Source organism: Musa acuminata, chromosome BXJ1-3, assembly GCF_036884655.1.
Source record: "Musa acuminata AAA Group cultivar baxijiao chromosome BXJ1-3, Cavendish_Baxijiao_AAA, whole genome shotgun sequence".
Classification (NCBI taxonomy): domain Eukaryota; kingdom Viridiplantae; phylum Streptophyta; class Magnoliopsida; order Zingiberales; family Musaceae; genus Musa; species Musa acuminata.
This window is the reverse complement of record NC_088329.1, coordinates 5,109,061-5,124,584: the sequence shown is the minus strand read 5'-3', so window position 1 is coordinate 5,124,584 and position 15,524 is coordinate 5,109,061. Positions and strand designations below refer to the sequence as shown.

At 36.0% G+C, this 15,524-nt stretch overlaps 3 protein-coding genes across 3 annotated transcripts; 1 reads left to right on the top strand and 2 right to left on the bottom strand.

Annotated features, from left to right (window-relative positions):
* Positions 1–1,502: 1,502 nt before the first annotated feature.
* LOC135618506 (non-functional NADPH-dependent codeinone reductase 2-like) lies at positions 1,503–4,108 on the bottom strand. The gene is made up of 4 exons (XM_065119399.1): positions 3,621–4,108; positions 3,217–3,460; positions 2,957–3,136; positions 1,503–1,982 (listed from the first exon to the last, which is right to left on the bottom strand). The coding sequence occupies exons 1-4, from the start codon at positions 3,950–3,952 to the stop codon at positions 1,758–1,760; spliced, it is 981 nt and encodes a 326-aa protein (XP_064975471.1). The 5' UTR covers positions 3,953–4,108; the 3' UTR covers positions 1,503–1,757.
* A 3,756-nt stretch (positions 4,109–7,864) lies between these two features.
* On the bottom strand, positions 7,865–10,357 carry LOC135618497 (non-functional NADPH-dependent codeinone reductase 2-like). Its single transcript, XM_065119392.1, has 4 exons — positions 9,986–10,357; positions 9,581–9,824; positions 9,320–9,499; positions 7,865–8,344 (listed from the first exon to the last, which is right to left on the bottom strand). Exons 1-4 carry the CDS (start codon positions 10,315–10,317, stop codon positions 8,120–8,122), a joined length of 981 nt encoding a protein of 326 aa, XP_064975464.1. The 5' UTR covers positions 10,318–10,357; the 3' UTR covers positions 7,865–8,119.
* Positions 10,358–10,807: 450 nt separating this feature from the next.
* LOC135618493 (uncharacterized) lies at positions 10,808–15,192 on the top strand. Its single transcript, XM_065119384.1, has 8 exons — positions 10,808–10,946; positions 11,169–11,209; positions 12,950–12,995; positions 13,106–13,182; positions 13,275–13,420; positions 13,520–13,601; positions 14,448–14,561; positions 15,006–15,192. The coding sequence occupies exons 3-7, from the start codon at positions 12,962–12,964 to the stop codon at positions 14,559–14,561; spliced, it is 453 nt and encodes a 150-aa protein (XP_064975456.1). The 5' UTR covers positions 10,808–10,946; positions 11,169–11,209; positions 12,950–12,961; the 3' UTR covers positions 15,006–15,192.
* Positions 15,193–15,524: the final 332 nt, after the last annotated feature.

The window sequence follows — 15,524 nt, the reverse complement described above, 5'->3', positions numbered from 1 at the left end:
AATTAATCTATATTATTTGTAATATAAACCGGAGCATCATAATTAATCCACTAAGTATTAGAAAGGACATATGAACGTTTGATTCAATACATACAAAAGTATATTTCATTTTCTTTTTGAAGTAAACATTATTGTCCTTCTTTATATAATCTTTCTTATTACATAAGTAGTATTTGATAGTTATAGGTGCCCTAGCTTGTGAGTAATGACACTTGTGACATACTGAGACAATCTCTTTGTTTATTATTATTGACATTTTCTCACGTTATATATTATTTGGATGTATACTGTAATGTCCATAGATCCGTGTAATGGAAATCGAATCATGATGAGATCACGATAATGAGATCGATTTATCTTTAAACACAGATCCTAAATAATTCCGGTCATACGAAACTCGAGAGGGATATCGAAATAACCGAGTAGACTAATGTACTATATACTCGTTCATATGATGAAGGTGGCTATTCTCATAATCACTCGTGTGAGACACTAGATGTATAATGCAGGTACTTATTGGAGAATGAGTTCATTGATTGATGAACTTATAGAATGTTGGATAGTTAATGATACCAAATGTCATATAACGATTCTGTAGTCTCAATCATATGTCTGATTCGAGACACCAAAGATGTCTTGTATAAATACTCTATTTCTTTGACGTTGGATTTATAGGTTTGGAAGTTTTAGATCTAGTATAGCCGGTTATCGGGGATGATAACCAACTTTACGAAGGTAAATTAGTGTCAACAGAGGATCATCCATTCTCGGTATCACGAGAAAAATATCTCGTGAGTACTCACTAAGACAAAATCCATAACCATGGTCGCTCGGATTGAGAGAGTTCTTTAAGAGAATCTGATTAGAGTGAAACTCGGATAGGATTTCGTATGGGCCTGACGTTACTATGCCTAATATATGATTTCTACGATATTAGATGAATGATGAACTATAGATACATAGAAACTTAGGATAGTCATATCTGATGGATTAGATTCTTAGTATCGTTTGGGGACTATGACGTAGTGGCTTATCATAGGTACCTTGCAAGCTAATCACGTAAGTAATGACACGTGTGATATGATATAAATTCTTTTTGTTTATTATTATTATAATATTTTCTCACTTTATATTATTTATTGCATGTATATATTATAATGTCAATGGATTTATGCAATAAGAAAAAAATCGTGATAAGATCACGATAATGAGACTGATTCGTCTTTAAACACAGATCCTAAATAATCCTGATCATAGGTAACTCAAGAGGGACATCGATACAAGATTATGAGGTTAATATAGAAAATTTTCTTGTTCTAGGTTAATATAGAAATTTTAAGGGGTTCAGACCATCATCACGATGCAAGATTATGATGTAATTTTTTTTTGAAACCGTATAGTGTAATCATCCAAAATAATTTATTCCAATAGAAAAAGAGCTGCTCTTACAATTTTTTTTCCTTTTTCTTGAACAGTATTTTTGAAAAATATTGGACCAAATATATTCCATATCTCAATCTTTCACCACTTTTATTAATAAAAATACTTCTTCATCATAACACAAGTATCCCAAAAACAAGAAAAGAAAAGGAAAAACATAAGCATTGGATTGTCGATAAATCCATAGATCAACTCACTGCATACAGCCCGAACACAAACAGGGAGAGATATAGTAGCTATTAATTCCTGCACCAGATCTGTATATGCAGTGGTTAAGTACTGAAATCGTCTTTAGAGATCTAATAGCACCAACTCCTTTATTCTTCAACGACCTCATCTTCATCAGGTAGCTTGGCAGCCGCTTCTGTTGAGAGCATTGAACGCAGTGTGACTCTCTTGCACTGGGGGAGTTGACTAATTTTGTGTTTGTCTTCTTCACTCAACTCCCAATCAAAAATTTTCATGTTCTCCTCGATTCTCTCCTTGTTCAAGGTCTTTACGATCATACTCGCTCCTTGCTCATAAACCCATCTCAAGGATACCTGAAAACAGAACCATCAAGCTCAAGTTCATAGCTAGATTAACACAGTCTGTTGATGCACTATGATTTAAATTCTACGGGGCCTCTCATTCTACAATGCATATCATACAGCTAATCTGCCACAAAATCTGACATGCAGCAAAAAAATAAAAGAGAAAAAAAGATAAACAAAACAAGCGGTATCATCGAATAAGTTGGTTTGATTTTTTTTTCTTTTCTGAGGAAAGTTTGTTTTTGTCTAATTGAGATTGAAAGAATAAAGAAACTATTAAGTTGCAATGATTTGATGGACACCATTCCCCATTCCTTTCAGATGCGAGTTTTAGTACCACACAGGTCAGCTGGTTACCGCTAGTTTATAATTCTCTTGTTTCCATGATCATTGTAGCCCAAAGTGTTTTGATCTGTTTCGTAAGAGATTAAAAATAGTAACATTTGACCACCTACAGTTTCTGGTGATCAATCAAGTTAATGAAAAGTTCTCCGATACGTCATAATATCTTGCTCATTTACAAGATAAAGTTCAATCTAACTGTTAGTACATACAACAAACATTACATGAGATGAATAACTTTTGAACTCTAAATCAGTGCCATATGTTATCTAGCATCAAAAACTTGAATTAAGCATGAAGGCATCAGGAATTGATTCTACTCTGTAATCAAGTTCAAGTGATCCTTTTTCTTGAGCAGAGAATAGAAATATAAGCCCTAACGTTGATTTCCCTTTCAAATGTTTATCTAGTGGTTTGAAATTTTATCAAAAAGACAAAAGGGAGCAAATGATTTGGGATCACATTGTTTTCTTATCATGACAACCATCCAACTTAATTTCAAGAACAATTTTTTAATTTTATTCTAGTGAAATAATAGCTGAACTTGGAAATTACATCTGTTATCATGACCGACTTGAATAATCCTATACCAATATTGATTTAATCTACTAACAGGATGAAGTAGTTCTTAAGAGAGCAACCTGAGCCACAGTCTTTCCTTTTGCCTTGGCTATATCTTTAAGCACTTGGGACTCCATCACTAAGTTCTTGCCCATGAACATATCTTGGCCTCCTAAAGGAGAATAGGCAATGACATGAACACCCTTTTCCTTGCAGAACTCCCTCAGCTTCTTCTGCTGCCAGGTTGGATTCATCTCCACCTGCAAAATCGTCCCTTTTCACTATGACTCACACAGAACATCCAACAATAATCATGGAAGGTAAAAAGAAATCAGACTACCTGGACAGCAGCAGGAGGTACTTTAGCATATCGGAGCAGCTCTGCAAGCTTCCATGTGGTGAAGTTGCTAACACCAATGTGCTTAGCCAACCCCAACCTGTGGCATTCCTCCATGCCTTCCCAAACAGACTTCAAGTCGAAGGGGAGAATGTGGTGGCTCTCTATAGGAGGATAGGATTCTCCAGTCTTCAATCTCATGGGCCAATGTATGAGGTAGAGATCAAGGTAATCCAATTTGAGATTCCTAACACCAAGAGGAAAAATTCGATACGCTTTCAGAAGCTCCAATTACAGGGATCAAATCACAAAATTATGACAGGAAATCAATGTTAATCCCCGTAATTTGCATCAACTCGAAGCAGAAGAAAGCAGTAAAAGAGGAGCATGAAGCTATTCTTCTTCACCTGAGAGACTCGCGGATGGCGGGGACGACCAGGTCACGGTGAGCGTCGGCGCACCAGATCTTTGAGGTGATGAAGAGCTCGGCACGGGAGTGGATGAGGCCGGCCTGCAAGGCCTCGGCGATGGCCTCGCCGAGAACGTCCTCGGACTGGTAGATGGCGGCGGTGTCGAAGTGGCGGTACCCGAGCTCGATGGCGCGGAGGATGGCGTGCTTGGTGGCGGGGCGCTGCTCGAGGGCGGAGCGGTCCAACCCGGTGCCCATGCCTAGCACGGGGATCGCCCGGGCGCCTGTGGCGGGAGAGGTGGAGCTCAGGACGACCTCCGGAATAGCCATGGCTCAGTGGTAGCGAATGGTTGCCCGTCCAGCGGCGATGCTCCCTTATGTAAGCGCAAATCATGGTCAATCGATTCCGTAAGCGCTAACCGCTGGCGGCGGCTTGGAATTCCAACGATCTTCTCCCATGCGTTCTTCGGAGCGGCCATCCAAAGCCGTCGGTGTTGGCCCGGAACCTGCTTCTAGAAGATCGTACGGTCTCTGTTAACCAGATCGACAGTTTACGAACCTAATACTCGTGTCCGGTTTATGTTTGGTTCGACCAACTTCTACGCTGCGGCCCGACATATGCGGTTCGATTTATTTAGCCACAAAGCCAATCGGGTCGGATTTTTCCAAATTATTAGTCGGATCCGATTGGACGGATGGTTGAGCCGTAACTGTTTCTAGTGGACGGTTGAGATTTATAATTGGAGAATTCCTTTACAAGTACTGTTTGAGAGGATCCTCATCCCAAACCAAAACCTCAGGCTTCCGTCACCCCTCTCGCACCGCCGGCACCTCCGACCTCATCCTCTTGGGCCTCTGTCGGTGGTATCGTTCTCGCCTTTCGACCTTTGCAATGGTGATCTACCTAACCGAACATCATCTACATAAAAGATTAAAATAATAAATTTATTTTTATTAATTTTTAAGTATATATATAAATCAATAATATTTTTATTAAATTCGAAATATATATTAATATCATAAAATTTTATATACTATTGTTTGAAAAGTTTGCTTAAAGTCATAATTAAATTTCTAAACTCTGCAAACCAAATATTTATTTTTTCTTTTTTTGTGAACCCTTGTTTCATATAGATTTCATCTAAATTCCTATTTAAAAATATATTTTCATATCTATTTGACATAACCCATATTTAAAAAAAATAAAAAAAAAACTTGTTATAGATATTGTCTTCTTTTAAAATAAATTTTTTGATCATGTTTTATATCATTCGATATTATCCTTTAAATCAAGTTTAATATTACAGAATTAAATATAATCGATTCTTTTATAATTATTAAAAATTTAATGATATCCCAAATAATATTTTAGTCTATCGATTTTGACTCTTTTTCATTATATCATATCATTTCTTAGAATCTCTACTCTTTATAGTATATGAAAATGATGATTGTTTTTTGTTCCTATATCATGATTTTTATATATATACCATATGATCTTACCATATCGTTTTCTATTTAAGAATTTCTTAAAAGTATTATTTGTGGTTGTTCTACCGGTTCATCAGTAATGATCTTTTTATCAAGTTCATCAATGCTTATTATATTGTTCGTTTTCTTTTATTTGTTTAGTAATTTAACGAGTAACTTATCTGATATGAAATGATAAAGAACGATTAACTAATATCTTCTCAATATTAAATCTTCAGTTTTTCACTTATATTGAATTCATGATTTTTAAGAAATTTTATATTACCAGACTCAACTATTCTCAATCTATAGTTAGGATAATAAAATTTATATTATTTAGATTTTTAATAATTAATAAAATATTTAGAAATAGTTTTTCGATTTAATTTTTTTTATATAGGTCAAAGACTCTTATTTCTACTTGATAATCCCAAATATGTAAATGTCTTAAGTTAAGTTTTCTATTAATCCATAACTTGAATGGAGTTGATATAATTGATTTATCAAGAATATTATTCAAGATATATATAATATTTTTAAGAGTTTCATCCTACATTGAATCAGGTATTTAAAAACTCATCATGCTCCTAATCGTAACCATAATGATATCATTATGACTTTTAGTAACACTATTTTATTATGATACTCTTAGAAATAAATATTGAGCATAAATATCTCGATTTTTTTAAAAATTAACTAATAGATAATTATTATTTGATTCATCATATTTAACATAAAATTTATTACTCCCATCAAATCTAATTATTTTAACCTTTTATTTAATTATCTATTGACTTTATTTATATATAGGTGTCAATGAGACTTTACATGAATATACATTGTCATATTTGGATAGGTCATTTGGTTCATAGATGTAAATATATATAATTTCAAAAGCTCTTGAAACTTTTGAGTATTTAATTACAAGATTATTGCAAACTTCATATTCAGATTAAATTTATATAAATTATTATATAAAATTTCATAATCAATTTTTATTAAATTATAAATGTACTAAATTTATTATCACCAAAATAAGATAAATCCTAACAAATCTGGATAAGAAAACCAAATATCTAGAATTATAAAATATAACATGAATTCTCAAAATCAATTAACTAAATTGTATATAAGTGTCCGTTATAAGTACATATTATTATCACTTTCATTTTAAGATAATTAATTATAACAATGAATCTTATATATTCTTTCAATTTTTGAGTTAAAATGAATCATTGAATATTATTAGTAACATAAATTGAAACATCAAAATTAATCTATATTATTTGTAATATAAACCGGAGCATCAGAATTAATCCACTAAGTATTAGAAAGGACATATGTAACGTTTGATTCAATACATACAAAAGTATATTTCATTTTCTTTTTGAAGAAAACATTATTGTCCTTCTTTATATAATCTTTCTTATTACATAAGTAGTATTTGATAGTTATAGGTGCCCTAGCTTGTGAGTAATGACACTTGTGACATACTGAGACAATCTCTTTGTTTATTATTATTGACATTTTCTCACGTTATATATTATTTGGATGTATACTGTAATGTCCATAGATCCGTGTAATGGAAATCTAATCATGATGAGATCACGATAATGAGATCGATTTATCTTTAAACACAGATCCTAAATAATTCCGGTCATACGAAACTCGAGAGGGATATCGAAATAACCGAGTAGACTAATGTACTATATACTCGTTCATATGATGAAGGTGGCTATTCTCATAATCACTCGTGTGAGACACTAGATGTATAATGCAGGTACTTATTGGAGAATGAGTTCATTGATTGATGAACTTATAGAATGTTGGATAGTTAATGATACCAAATGTCATATAACGATTCTGTAGTCTCAATCATATGTCTGATTCGAGACACCAAAGATGTCTTGTATAAATACTCTATTCTTTGACGTTGGATTTATAGGTTTGGAAGTTTTAGATCTAGTATAGCCGGTTATCGGGGATGATAACCAACTTTACGAAGGTAAATTAGTGTCAACAGAGGATCATCCATTCTCGGTATCACGAGAAAAATATCTCGTGAGTACTCACTAAGACAAAATCCATAACCATGGTCGCTCGGATTGAGAGAGTTCTTTAAGAGAATCTGATTAGAGTGAAACTCGGATAGGATTTCGTATGGGCCTGACGTTACTATGCCTAATATATGATCTCTACGATATTAGATGAATGATGAACTATAGATACATAGAAACTTAGGATAGTCATATCTGATGGATTAGATTCTTAGTATCGTTTGGGGACTATGACGTAGTGGCTTATCATAGGTACCCTGCAAGCTAATCACGTAAGTAATGACACGTGTGATATGATATAAATTCTTTTTGTTTATTATTATTATAATATTTTCTCACTTTATATTATTTATTGCATGTATATATTATAATGTCAATGGATTTATGCAATAAGAAAAAAATCGTGATAAGATCACGATAATGAGACTGATTCGTCTTTAAACACAGATCCTAAATAATCCTGATCATAGGTAACTCAAGAGGGACATCGATACAAGATTATGAGGTTAATATAGAAAATTTTCTTGTTCTAGGTTAATATAGAAATTTTAAGGGGTTCAGACCATCATCACGATGCAAGATTATGATGTAATTTTTTTTTGAAACCGTATAGTGTAATCATCCAAAATAATTTATTCCAATAGAAAAAGAGCTGCTCTTACAATTTTTTTTCCTTTTTCTTGAACAGTATTTTTGAAAAATATTGGACCAAATATATTCCATATCTCAATCTTTCACCACTTTTATTAATAAAAATACTTCTTCATCATAACACAAGTATCCCAAAAACAAGAAAAGAAAAGGAAAAACATAAGCATTGGATTGTCGATAAATCCATAGATCAACTCACTGCATACAGCCCGAACACAAACAGGGAGAGATATAGTAGCTATTAATTCCTGCACCAGATCTGTATATGCAGTGGTTAAGTACTGAAATCGTCTTTAGAGATCTAATAGCACCAACTCCTTTATTCTTCAACGACCTCGTCTTCATCAGGTAGCTTGGCAGCCGCTTCTGTTGAGAGCATTGAACGCAGTGTGACTCTCTTGCACTGGGGGAGTTGACTAATTTTGTGTTTGTCTTCTTCACTCAACTCCCAATCAAAAATTTTCATGTTCTCCTCGATTCTCTCCTTGTTCAAGGTCTTTACGATCATACTCGCTCCTTGCTCATAAACCCATCTCAAGGAAACCTGAAAACAAAAACCATCAAGCTGCAGTTCATAACTAGATTAACACAGTCTGTTGATGCACTATGATTGAAATTCTACAGGACCTCTCATTCTACAATGCATGTCATACAGCTAATCTTCCACTAAAACTGACATGCAGTGAAAAAATAAAAGAGAAAAAAAATAACAAAACAAGCGATGTCGTCGAATAAGTTGGTTTGATTTTTTTTCTTCTTTTCTGAGAGATGTTTGTTTTTGTCTAACTGAGATTGAAAGAATAAAGAAACTATTAAGTTGCAATGATTTGATGGACACCATTCCCCATTCCTTTCAGATGCGAGTTTTAGTACCACACAGGTCAGCTGGTTACCGCTAGTTTATAATTCTCTTGTTTCCATGATCATTGTAGCCCAAAGTGTTTTGATCTGTTTCGTAAGAGATTAAAAATAGTAACATTTGACCACCTACAGTTTCTGGTGATCAATCAAGTTAATGAAAAGTTCTCCGATACGTCATAATATCTTGCTCATTTACAAGATAAAGTTCAATCTAATTGTTAGTACATACAACAAACATTACATGAGATGAATAACTTTTGAACTCTAAATCAGTGCCATATGTTATCTAGCATCAAAAACTTGAATTAAGCATGAAGGCATCAGGAATTGATTCTACTCTGTAATCAAGTTCAAGTGATCCTTTTTCTTGAGCAGAGAATAGAAATATAAGCCCTAATGTTGATTTCCTTTTCAAATGTTTAACTAGTGGTTTGAAATTTTATCAAAAAGACAAAAGGGAGCAAATGATTTGGGATCATATTGTTTTCTTATCATGACAACCATCCAACTTAATTTCAAGAACAATTTTTTAATTTTATTCTAGTGAAATAATAGCTGAACTTGGAAATTACATCTGTTATCATGACCAACTTCAATAATCCTATACCAGTATTGATTTAATCTACTAACAGGATGAAGTAGTTCTTAAGAGAGCAACCTGAGCCACAGTCTTTCCTTTTGCCTTGGCTATATCTTTAAGCACTTGGGACTCCATCACTAAGTTCTTGCCCATGAACATATCTTGGCCTCCTAAAGGAGAATAGGCAATGACATGAACACCCTTTTCCTTGCAGAACTCCCTCAGCTTCTTCTGCTGCCAGGTTGGATTCATCTCCACCTGCAAAATCGTCCCTTTTCACTATGACTCACACAGAACATCCAACAATAATCATGGAAAGGTAAAGGGAAATCAGACTACCTGGACAGCAGCAGGAGGTACTTTAGCATATCGGAGAAGCTCTGCAAGCTTCCATGTGGTGAAGTTGCTAACACCAATGTCCTTAGCCAACCCCAACCTGTGGCATTCCTCCATGCCTTCCCAAACAGACTTCAAGTCGAAGGGGAGAATGTGGTGGCTCTCTATAGGAGGATAGGATTCTCCAGTCTTCAATCTCATGGGCCAATGTATGAGGTAGAGATCAAGGTAATCCAATTTGAGATTCCTAACACCAAGAGGAAAAATTCGATACGCTTTAAGAAGCTCCAATTACAGAGATCAAATCACAAAATTATGACAGGAAATCAGTGTTAATCCCCCGTAATTTGCATCAACTCGAAGCAGAAGAAAGCAGTAAAAGAGGAGCATGAAGCTATTCTTCTTCACCTGAGAGACTCGCGGATGGCGGGGACGACCAGGTCACGGTGAGCGTCGGCGCACCAGATCTTTGAGGTGATGAAGAGCTCGGCACGGGAGTGGATGAGGCCGGCCTGCAAGGCCTCGGCGATGGCCTCGCCGAGAACGTCCTCGGACTGATAGATGGCGGCGGTGTCGAAGTGGCGGTACCCGAGCTCGATGGCGCGGAGGATGGCGTGCTTGGTGGCGGGGCGCTGCTCGGGGGTGAAGTGGACCAACCCGGTGCCCATGCCCAGCACGGGGATCGCCCGGGAGCCTGTGGCGGGAGAGGTGGAGCTCAGGACGACTTCCGGAATAGCCATGGCTCAGAGGTGGCGAATGGTTCCCAGTTCAGTGGCGATGTTCGCATATGTAAACGCATAACGTGGTCAATCCATTACGTAAGCGCTGAGCAGAGGCGGCGTTATGGAATTCCAAAGCATCCTCCCACGTGGCCTTCTCAGCAGTCATTCAAGTCCAACCACATCGGCGGTTTGACTGGTTACTACTTGAAGACCTTCTTCAGACTCTGGCAGTCTTTCATGTTGCCACGGAACCTGCTTCTAGAAGATCTGACGGTCTCTGTTAACCAGATCGACAATATACGAACCAAATAGTGGTGTCGGGTTTATGTTTGGTTCGACCAATTTCTCCCCTGAGGCCCGACATAAGTTCGAGCTTATGCGGTTCGATTTATTTAGCCACAAAGCCAATCGGGTCGGATCGTTTCAAATTATTAGTCGGATCCTCTTGGGCGGATGGTTGAGCGGCAACTGCTTCTAGTGGACGGTTGAGATTTGTAATTGGAGAATTCATTTACAAGTACTGTTTGAGAGGATCCGCATCCCAAACCTAAACCTCACTGTTGCTCCCCGGGCGTCCCGTAACCCCCCCTTTCCTCTCTCTCGCGCCGGCGCCGGCTCCGACCTTGTCCTCTTGGCACCCGCCGGAGGTAACGTTCTCTCCTTTCGGCTATCCGAACACTTTGGTTCCTTGGCTTCTGGAACATCCAGGTGACTTTCTTCGTTATTGCGCATCTCATGGTGATTAATTTTTGGTGGAATGAATCTCAATTTATGTTCAGCTAATCGATTTGCATGTATGGAATCGGATTCCTGGAACGCTTTTCTTTAATTTGGTTCTAGAAAATAACCTTGCTTCTTGTGTTTTCCAGGAAAGTCTTCCCTATTCCTTTTACATCAGAAAGAAGCAAAAGTAAGCTGAGGTTTATGTTTGATATGATAATTGACTTACATTTGTTAGGTGTTTTTTAGATGATTGCATTTGGGACACTGTTTTTTGGCAAAATTGAAAAAATAGAAATTAAAGAAATTAAGGAACTGGAACTAAACATTGTCATTTTTCTTCCATATAGCCAATCTTACATTTGGTTTCTACAACAAGCACATAAATATTCTGCAGTCAAAGGCTTTTAATTTGTTGGAGAATTGGATAGAGGTAGACATAACATTAACTAAAGGCATGATTTATGGTTAGATCAATGTTTTATGCTTTGGTCATTTAGTCTTTTTCATTCTTGTACAAAATAATTAGTAAGCAGAATTAAATGCAAGAATAGAAACCATAGAGTTTGAGCACATTTCATCTCCCTATTAGAGATGCTGTTAAGTTGATTATAGATTATAGGTGATATGCCTCTAAGGTAAGACATCATTGGAGTAAATTATTGAAGTCCAGATTTCTATTGTATCATGTCAAGCACCATTGTACCATCCATTTCATTATGATGACACCACAAGGGTGTAAGTTCTTATGACCAACATAGATAAGAAAGTCTTGTAGTTGTCTTAAAACTGTTCACTGTTGTATTAAAACTTAGATATAAAAAATAAAAAATAAAGGATGAAACACAGGGATCATTCCATAATGTCAAATGCAAATGATATAACAATAAACAATTAACACAAAGACACATCTTATTTAGGATAATGCAAAGTAGCAACTAGTAATAAGTGATTGATTACAGAATTGAAAGGGAAGGGGTTACATACTTAATCTAGCTTATTTGAATGTGATGCCTACCAATCTCTTGTAAGTGATGCTATTAAAATTTTCAGAGTTTCGGAGATTAGTAATTCATATATGGGTCAAATGCTTGCTTATTTGCTTTGCATATTCAATTAGTTGGTTAGCATAAGGTTCTGTTTCTGTACTTAAATTTAGTTGTGGCATTTTTGAATAAGCATGTACAGCTTATTTATCTGTTTGATATTTCCTCTTTCCCTTTTTGTTGGTTGGCGAAATCCACAAAATATCATGCAAATTATCATAATTGTGAGATGGATGATTATGATAGATCTCCTCTTTTATAAATTTTTTGAATTAATAATTTATTTTTTCTTCAAAAGGTAAGTTATTGTTTTGCATCATTTTGTTGATAGTGATACTTGGTTGCTATGACACTTTCTTCATTTTGATGTCTTAATGTGCATGAAAGCTGAAATTGACCATGATTTTTTGTTATCATTAGCTGCTAAGTTTAGGGGGAAAAAATGATCCATTTTGAACTGCCGATGCCCCTACAGTACATATTTCATCAGAACTGTTGCACTGCTGGATCTTGGTGTTCAGTGGAAACTCTTTATTAGTCTTCTCTCCACTGTTGACAACTGACAACATAAATCATATCTGCTGAATGACTGAACACCTAGTAGTATCATAAAAGACTTAGGTGCAGGTGCACCACAAAACATAATAAAAGTTGCACTACTGTTATACAAAAGTTTTACAAGCTACATCTATTCGAAATGTGTGTTTTTGTCTGTTCCCTCAATTAAAAACACTTGTTCATATAAAACATTTCCAACTGTACCAACCTGCCTTATTCTCTTTGGTATAATCTTGTCCTGCTGTTTTTTATAAATCATAAGCATTTCAGTATCCTGCTTTGGTAATATGAAATTTCCTAATTCTTATTGTTGTCATTGTGTATAGCTTAACAAGAAGATGGCAGTTGCTAGTGTCATGGCTTCTTGTTCAGGTTTTAATCCTTCCTCCCCTTTTCCCATATTATTTCTGTAACACATATATACACATATTTGTATCTCTATATAATTTGACCACCATAAAAAGCTAACATTTCCCTTCTAGGTTCACTTTTGTTCATGCCTCATATGATATCAATTCCTGCTCGCTGGCCCTGCAAGTCCAAAATTTGCCATGTTAAGGTCTTTCCAAAACCATCATTTGGTCAATAATATTTTTAGCTTTATGTTTTTCATTGTGAAGAGTTGAAGAACAGTATTCTCTCTTTATATAGATTCCAGGAAGTTGCATTCAACGGCCAATTTCATATTTTAGGCCCATATGTGCATCAATAAGAAGTAATGACCATTATGGATTGTCTTATGGAGATGGATTTGATAGAGAACCATTTTGGTTGAGTGTGGTAAAGGGTGTTGCAATGTATGTGATATTTTTCACTATTAGAGCATAATTTACTATGTGTTCATGATCAATTATCAAGGCTTTGCAAATGAATGTGCACCCTTCTTATCCATGCAGGTGTTTGAAATCCTTGGCAGTCTTCTTGGCTGAGCAGCCTAGTCAGTTGAAGTACATTGAATGGCCAGGTTTCCAGAACACGGTATGTATACCTGACAAGTGGGAGAAAGAAACAAGTCTTCTTGGTCACTTCATTTCTTTTCTAACTGATATTGTTTGCACTGTTAGCTGTACAATTGAGACATCATTAGGCATGTTTCCACTTTACTATCTAAGTTTGTTCTGTATAAATGAACAGGGGTACCAAAATTCTAGACTTGACATTTGTTGCCTTGTATCATACCTGACCTTTTAATGTTTTGAAAGCTGATCTATATAGCTCCATTAGGGGTGTCTCACCCAAGTCACGTCACTTACCACACAGGGCCTATGAGTTTTGACCGCACACTGTGTGTATGTTGCATCTAATGTTTTTCTGCATAAACACATTAGATTAGGAGGTCAGTAGGGTGTGTCAGTGGACCGTGTTAGTCCAATATGATTCCACTACACAATTGACCTCAAGGAGGAATATATTGTTGCAGCATATGTGGAATAGAACCTTTATTTGTAGGGGTAAGGCTAAGCACTCTTCATACGCTGCTTGGCAGGAGCCTCTTGGTAGTCCAAATCTAAGACTCAGAATGTCAAGAATAACCTCCCAGGAAGGCATAAAATGAATTAATATTCAGTAATCATAGTTGTATAGTTTGGGTTACTATTTTAGGTGTTCAAAGTAAGAATTAAAATCTAGTAGTTACATGTATTCCTGACTTTCCACATGGTGTAATGTGCATCTATTTCTGATTTTTATATGCAAGGATCATTTGCCATAAAACTGTCCATTTTTTTAATGCTTGCTTATAGTTTTTCAGTTGTCATGGTTTTTGGTATAGAAACAATTATTATCTCAAAATTTTATTCTTCTTTTGTTTATTTCATTTTGCAGTTGAGGACATCTACCCTTACCCTTGTTCTTGTGGCCTTGCTCATTGTTGCTTTGTCTTCTATCGACGCATGTCTCTGCTATATATTGGCGTTGCTGCTCAGAAAAACTGCTTAGGTACATGTATGTGTTAAGTCGTAACTCTTCTGGTCCTTTGTCATTGACCTTCTTTTGTATGTTTCTCATTAGTTTGCATGTAGAAAGACCCATGCAAATATCACCAGCAAAGCTGTTACTCGGATCATATAGTGCTTTTGCCACTAAAGAGACTACTTCAAAGATTGGATAATAGTTCAGATTGGGTTCTCTGATGAACAACTGCATTTGATTAATCCTACCACAGATCTGTTGTCTTACCTGGAGAAATAGTGAACACTCCACATGTTCAAATGAATCAAAATGTAATTTATCTGTATAACATCTATAATCTTTGCATGTTGCAGGGCCTCTGAACCAGATTTTACGGGCTCTCAGATTCTAACGATATATTTTAGATTCAGTTAACCTAGGAGTCTATTATAGGGCTTCTCAATGTTGCACTTCTTTGATGATGGATTGCAGGGGAAGCCTTTGGCAGCATTCCAAATTGAATTAGGAGCACGAAATGAGCAAAAAACTGGGCTCGACTAAAGGATCAATCCAGCAGGGGTGCCTTTTCCTTATTTGATCTCTCTTCACCGTCAAAAAAGAATGTAAACAAATTGTAGTAGGATGAACATTAGCTATTTATGAAACCATTTTTATAATATGACTATGCACTAAATGGTGATGGACCAAGTAAATTGGCTTTAGGGGAATTTTCTTTCCCCCTTTTGACTAGAATCCTTATATACATTGTTAATTGAAGGTATCGTCGACCTTGGCGGAGGAAAAGGAGGTAGCTACGGTGGGCCAATAATGAAGGAATGGAGGTTGATTCGTTGATTCTTCAACGAAGCAACTCGTTCTCGTTCTAGAGGAAGGCTACGTTGGAGGTGGATGCATTGATAATGACTGTGTCAATGCACCGATGAGCAATGTTGAGGTCGTCAACGAGCGACGATCCTTTCAAGACTTTGAGGGTGAGTGGCATTGAGGTTA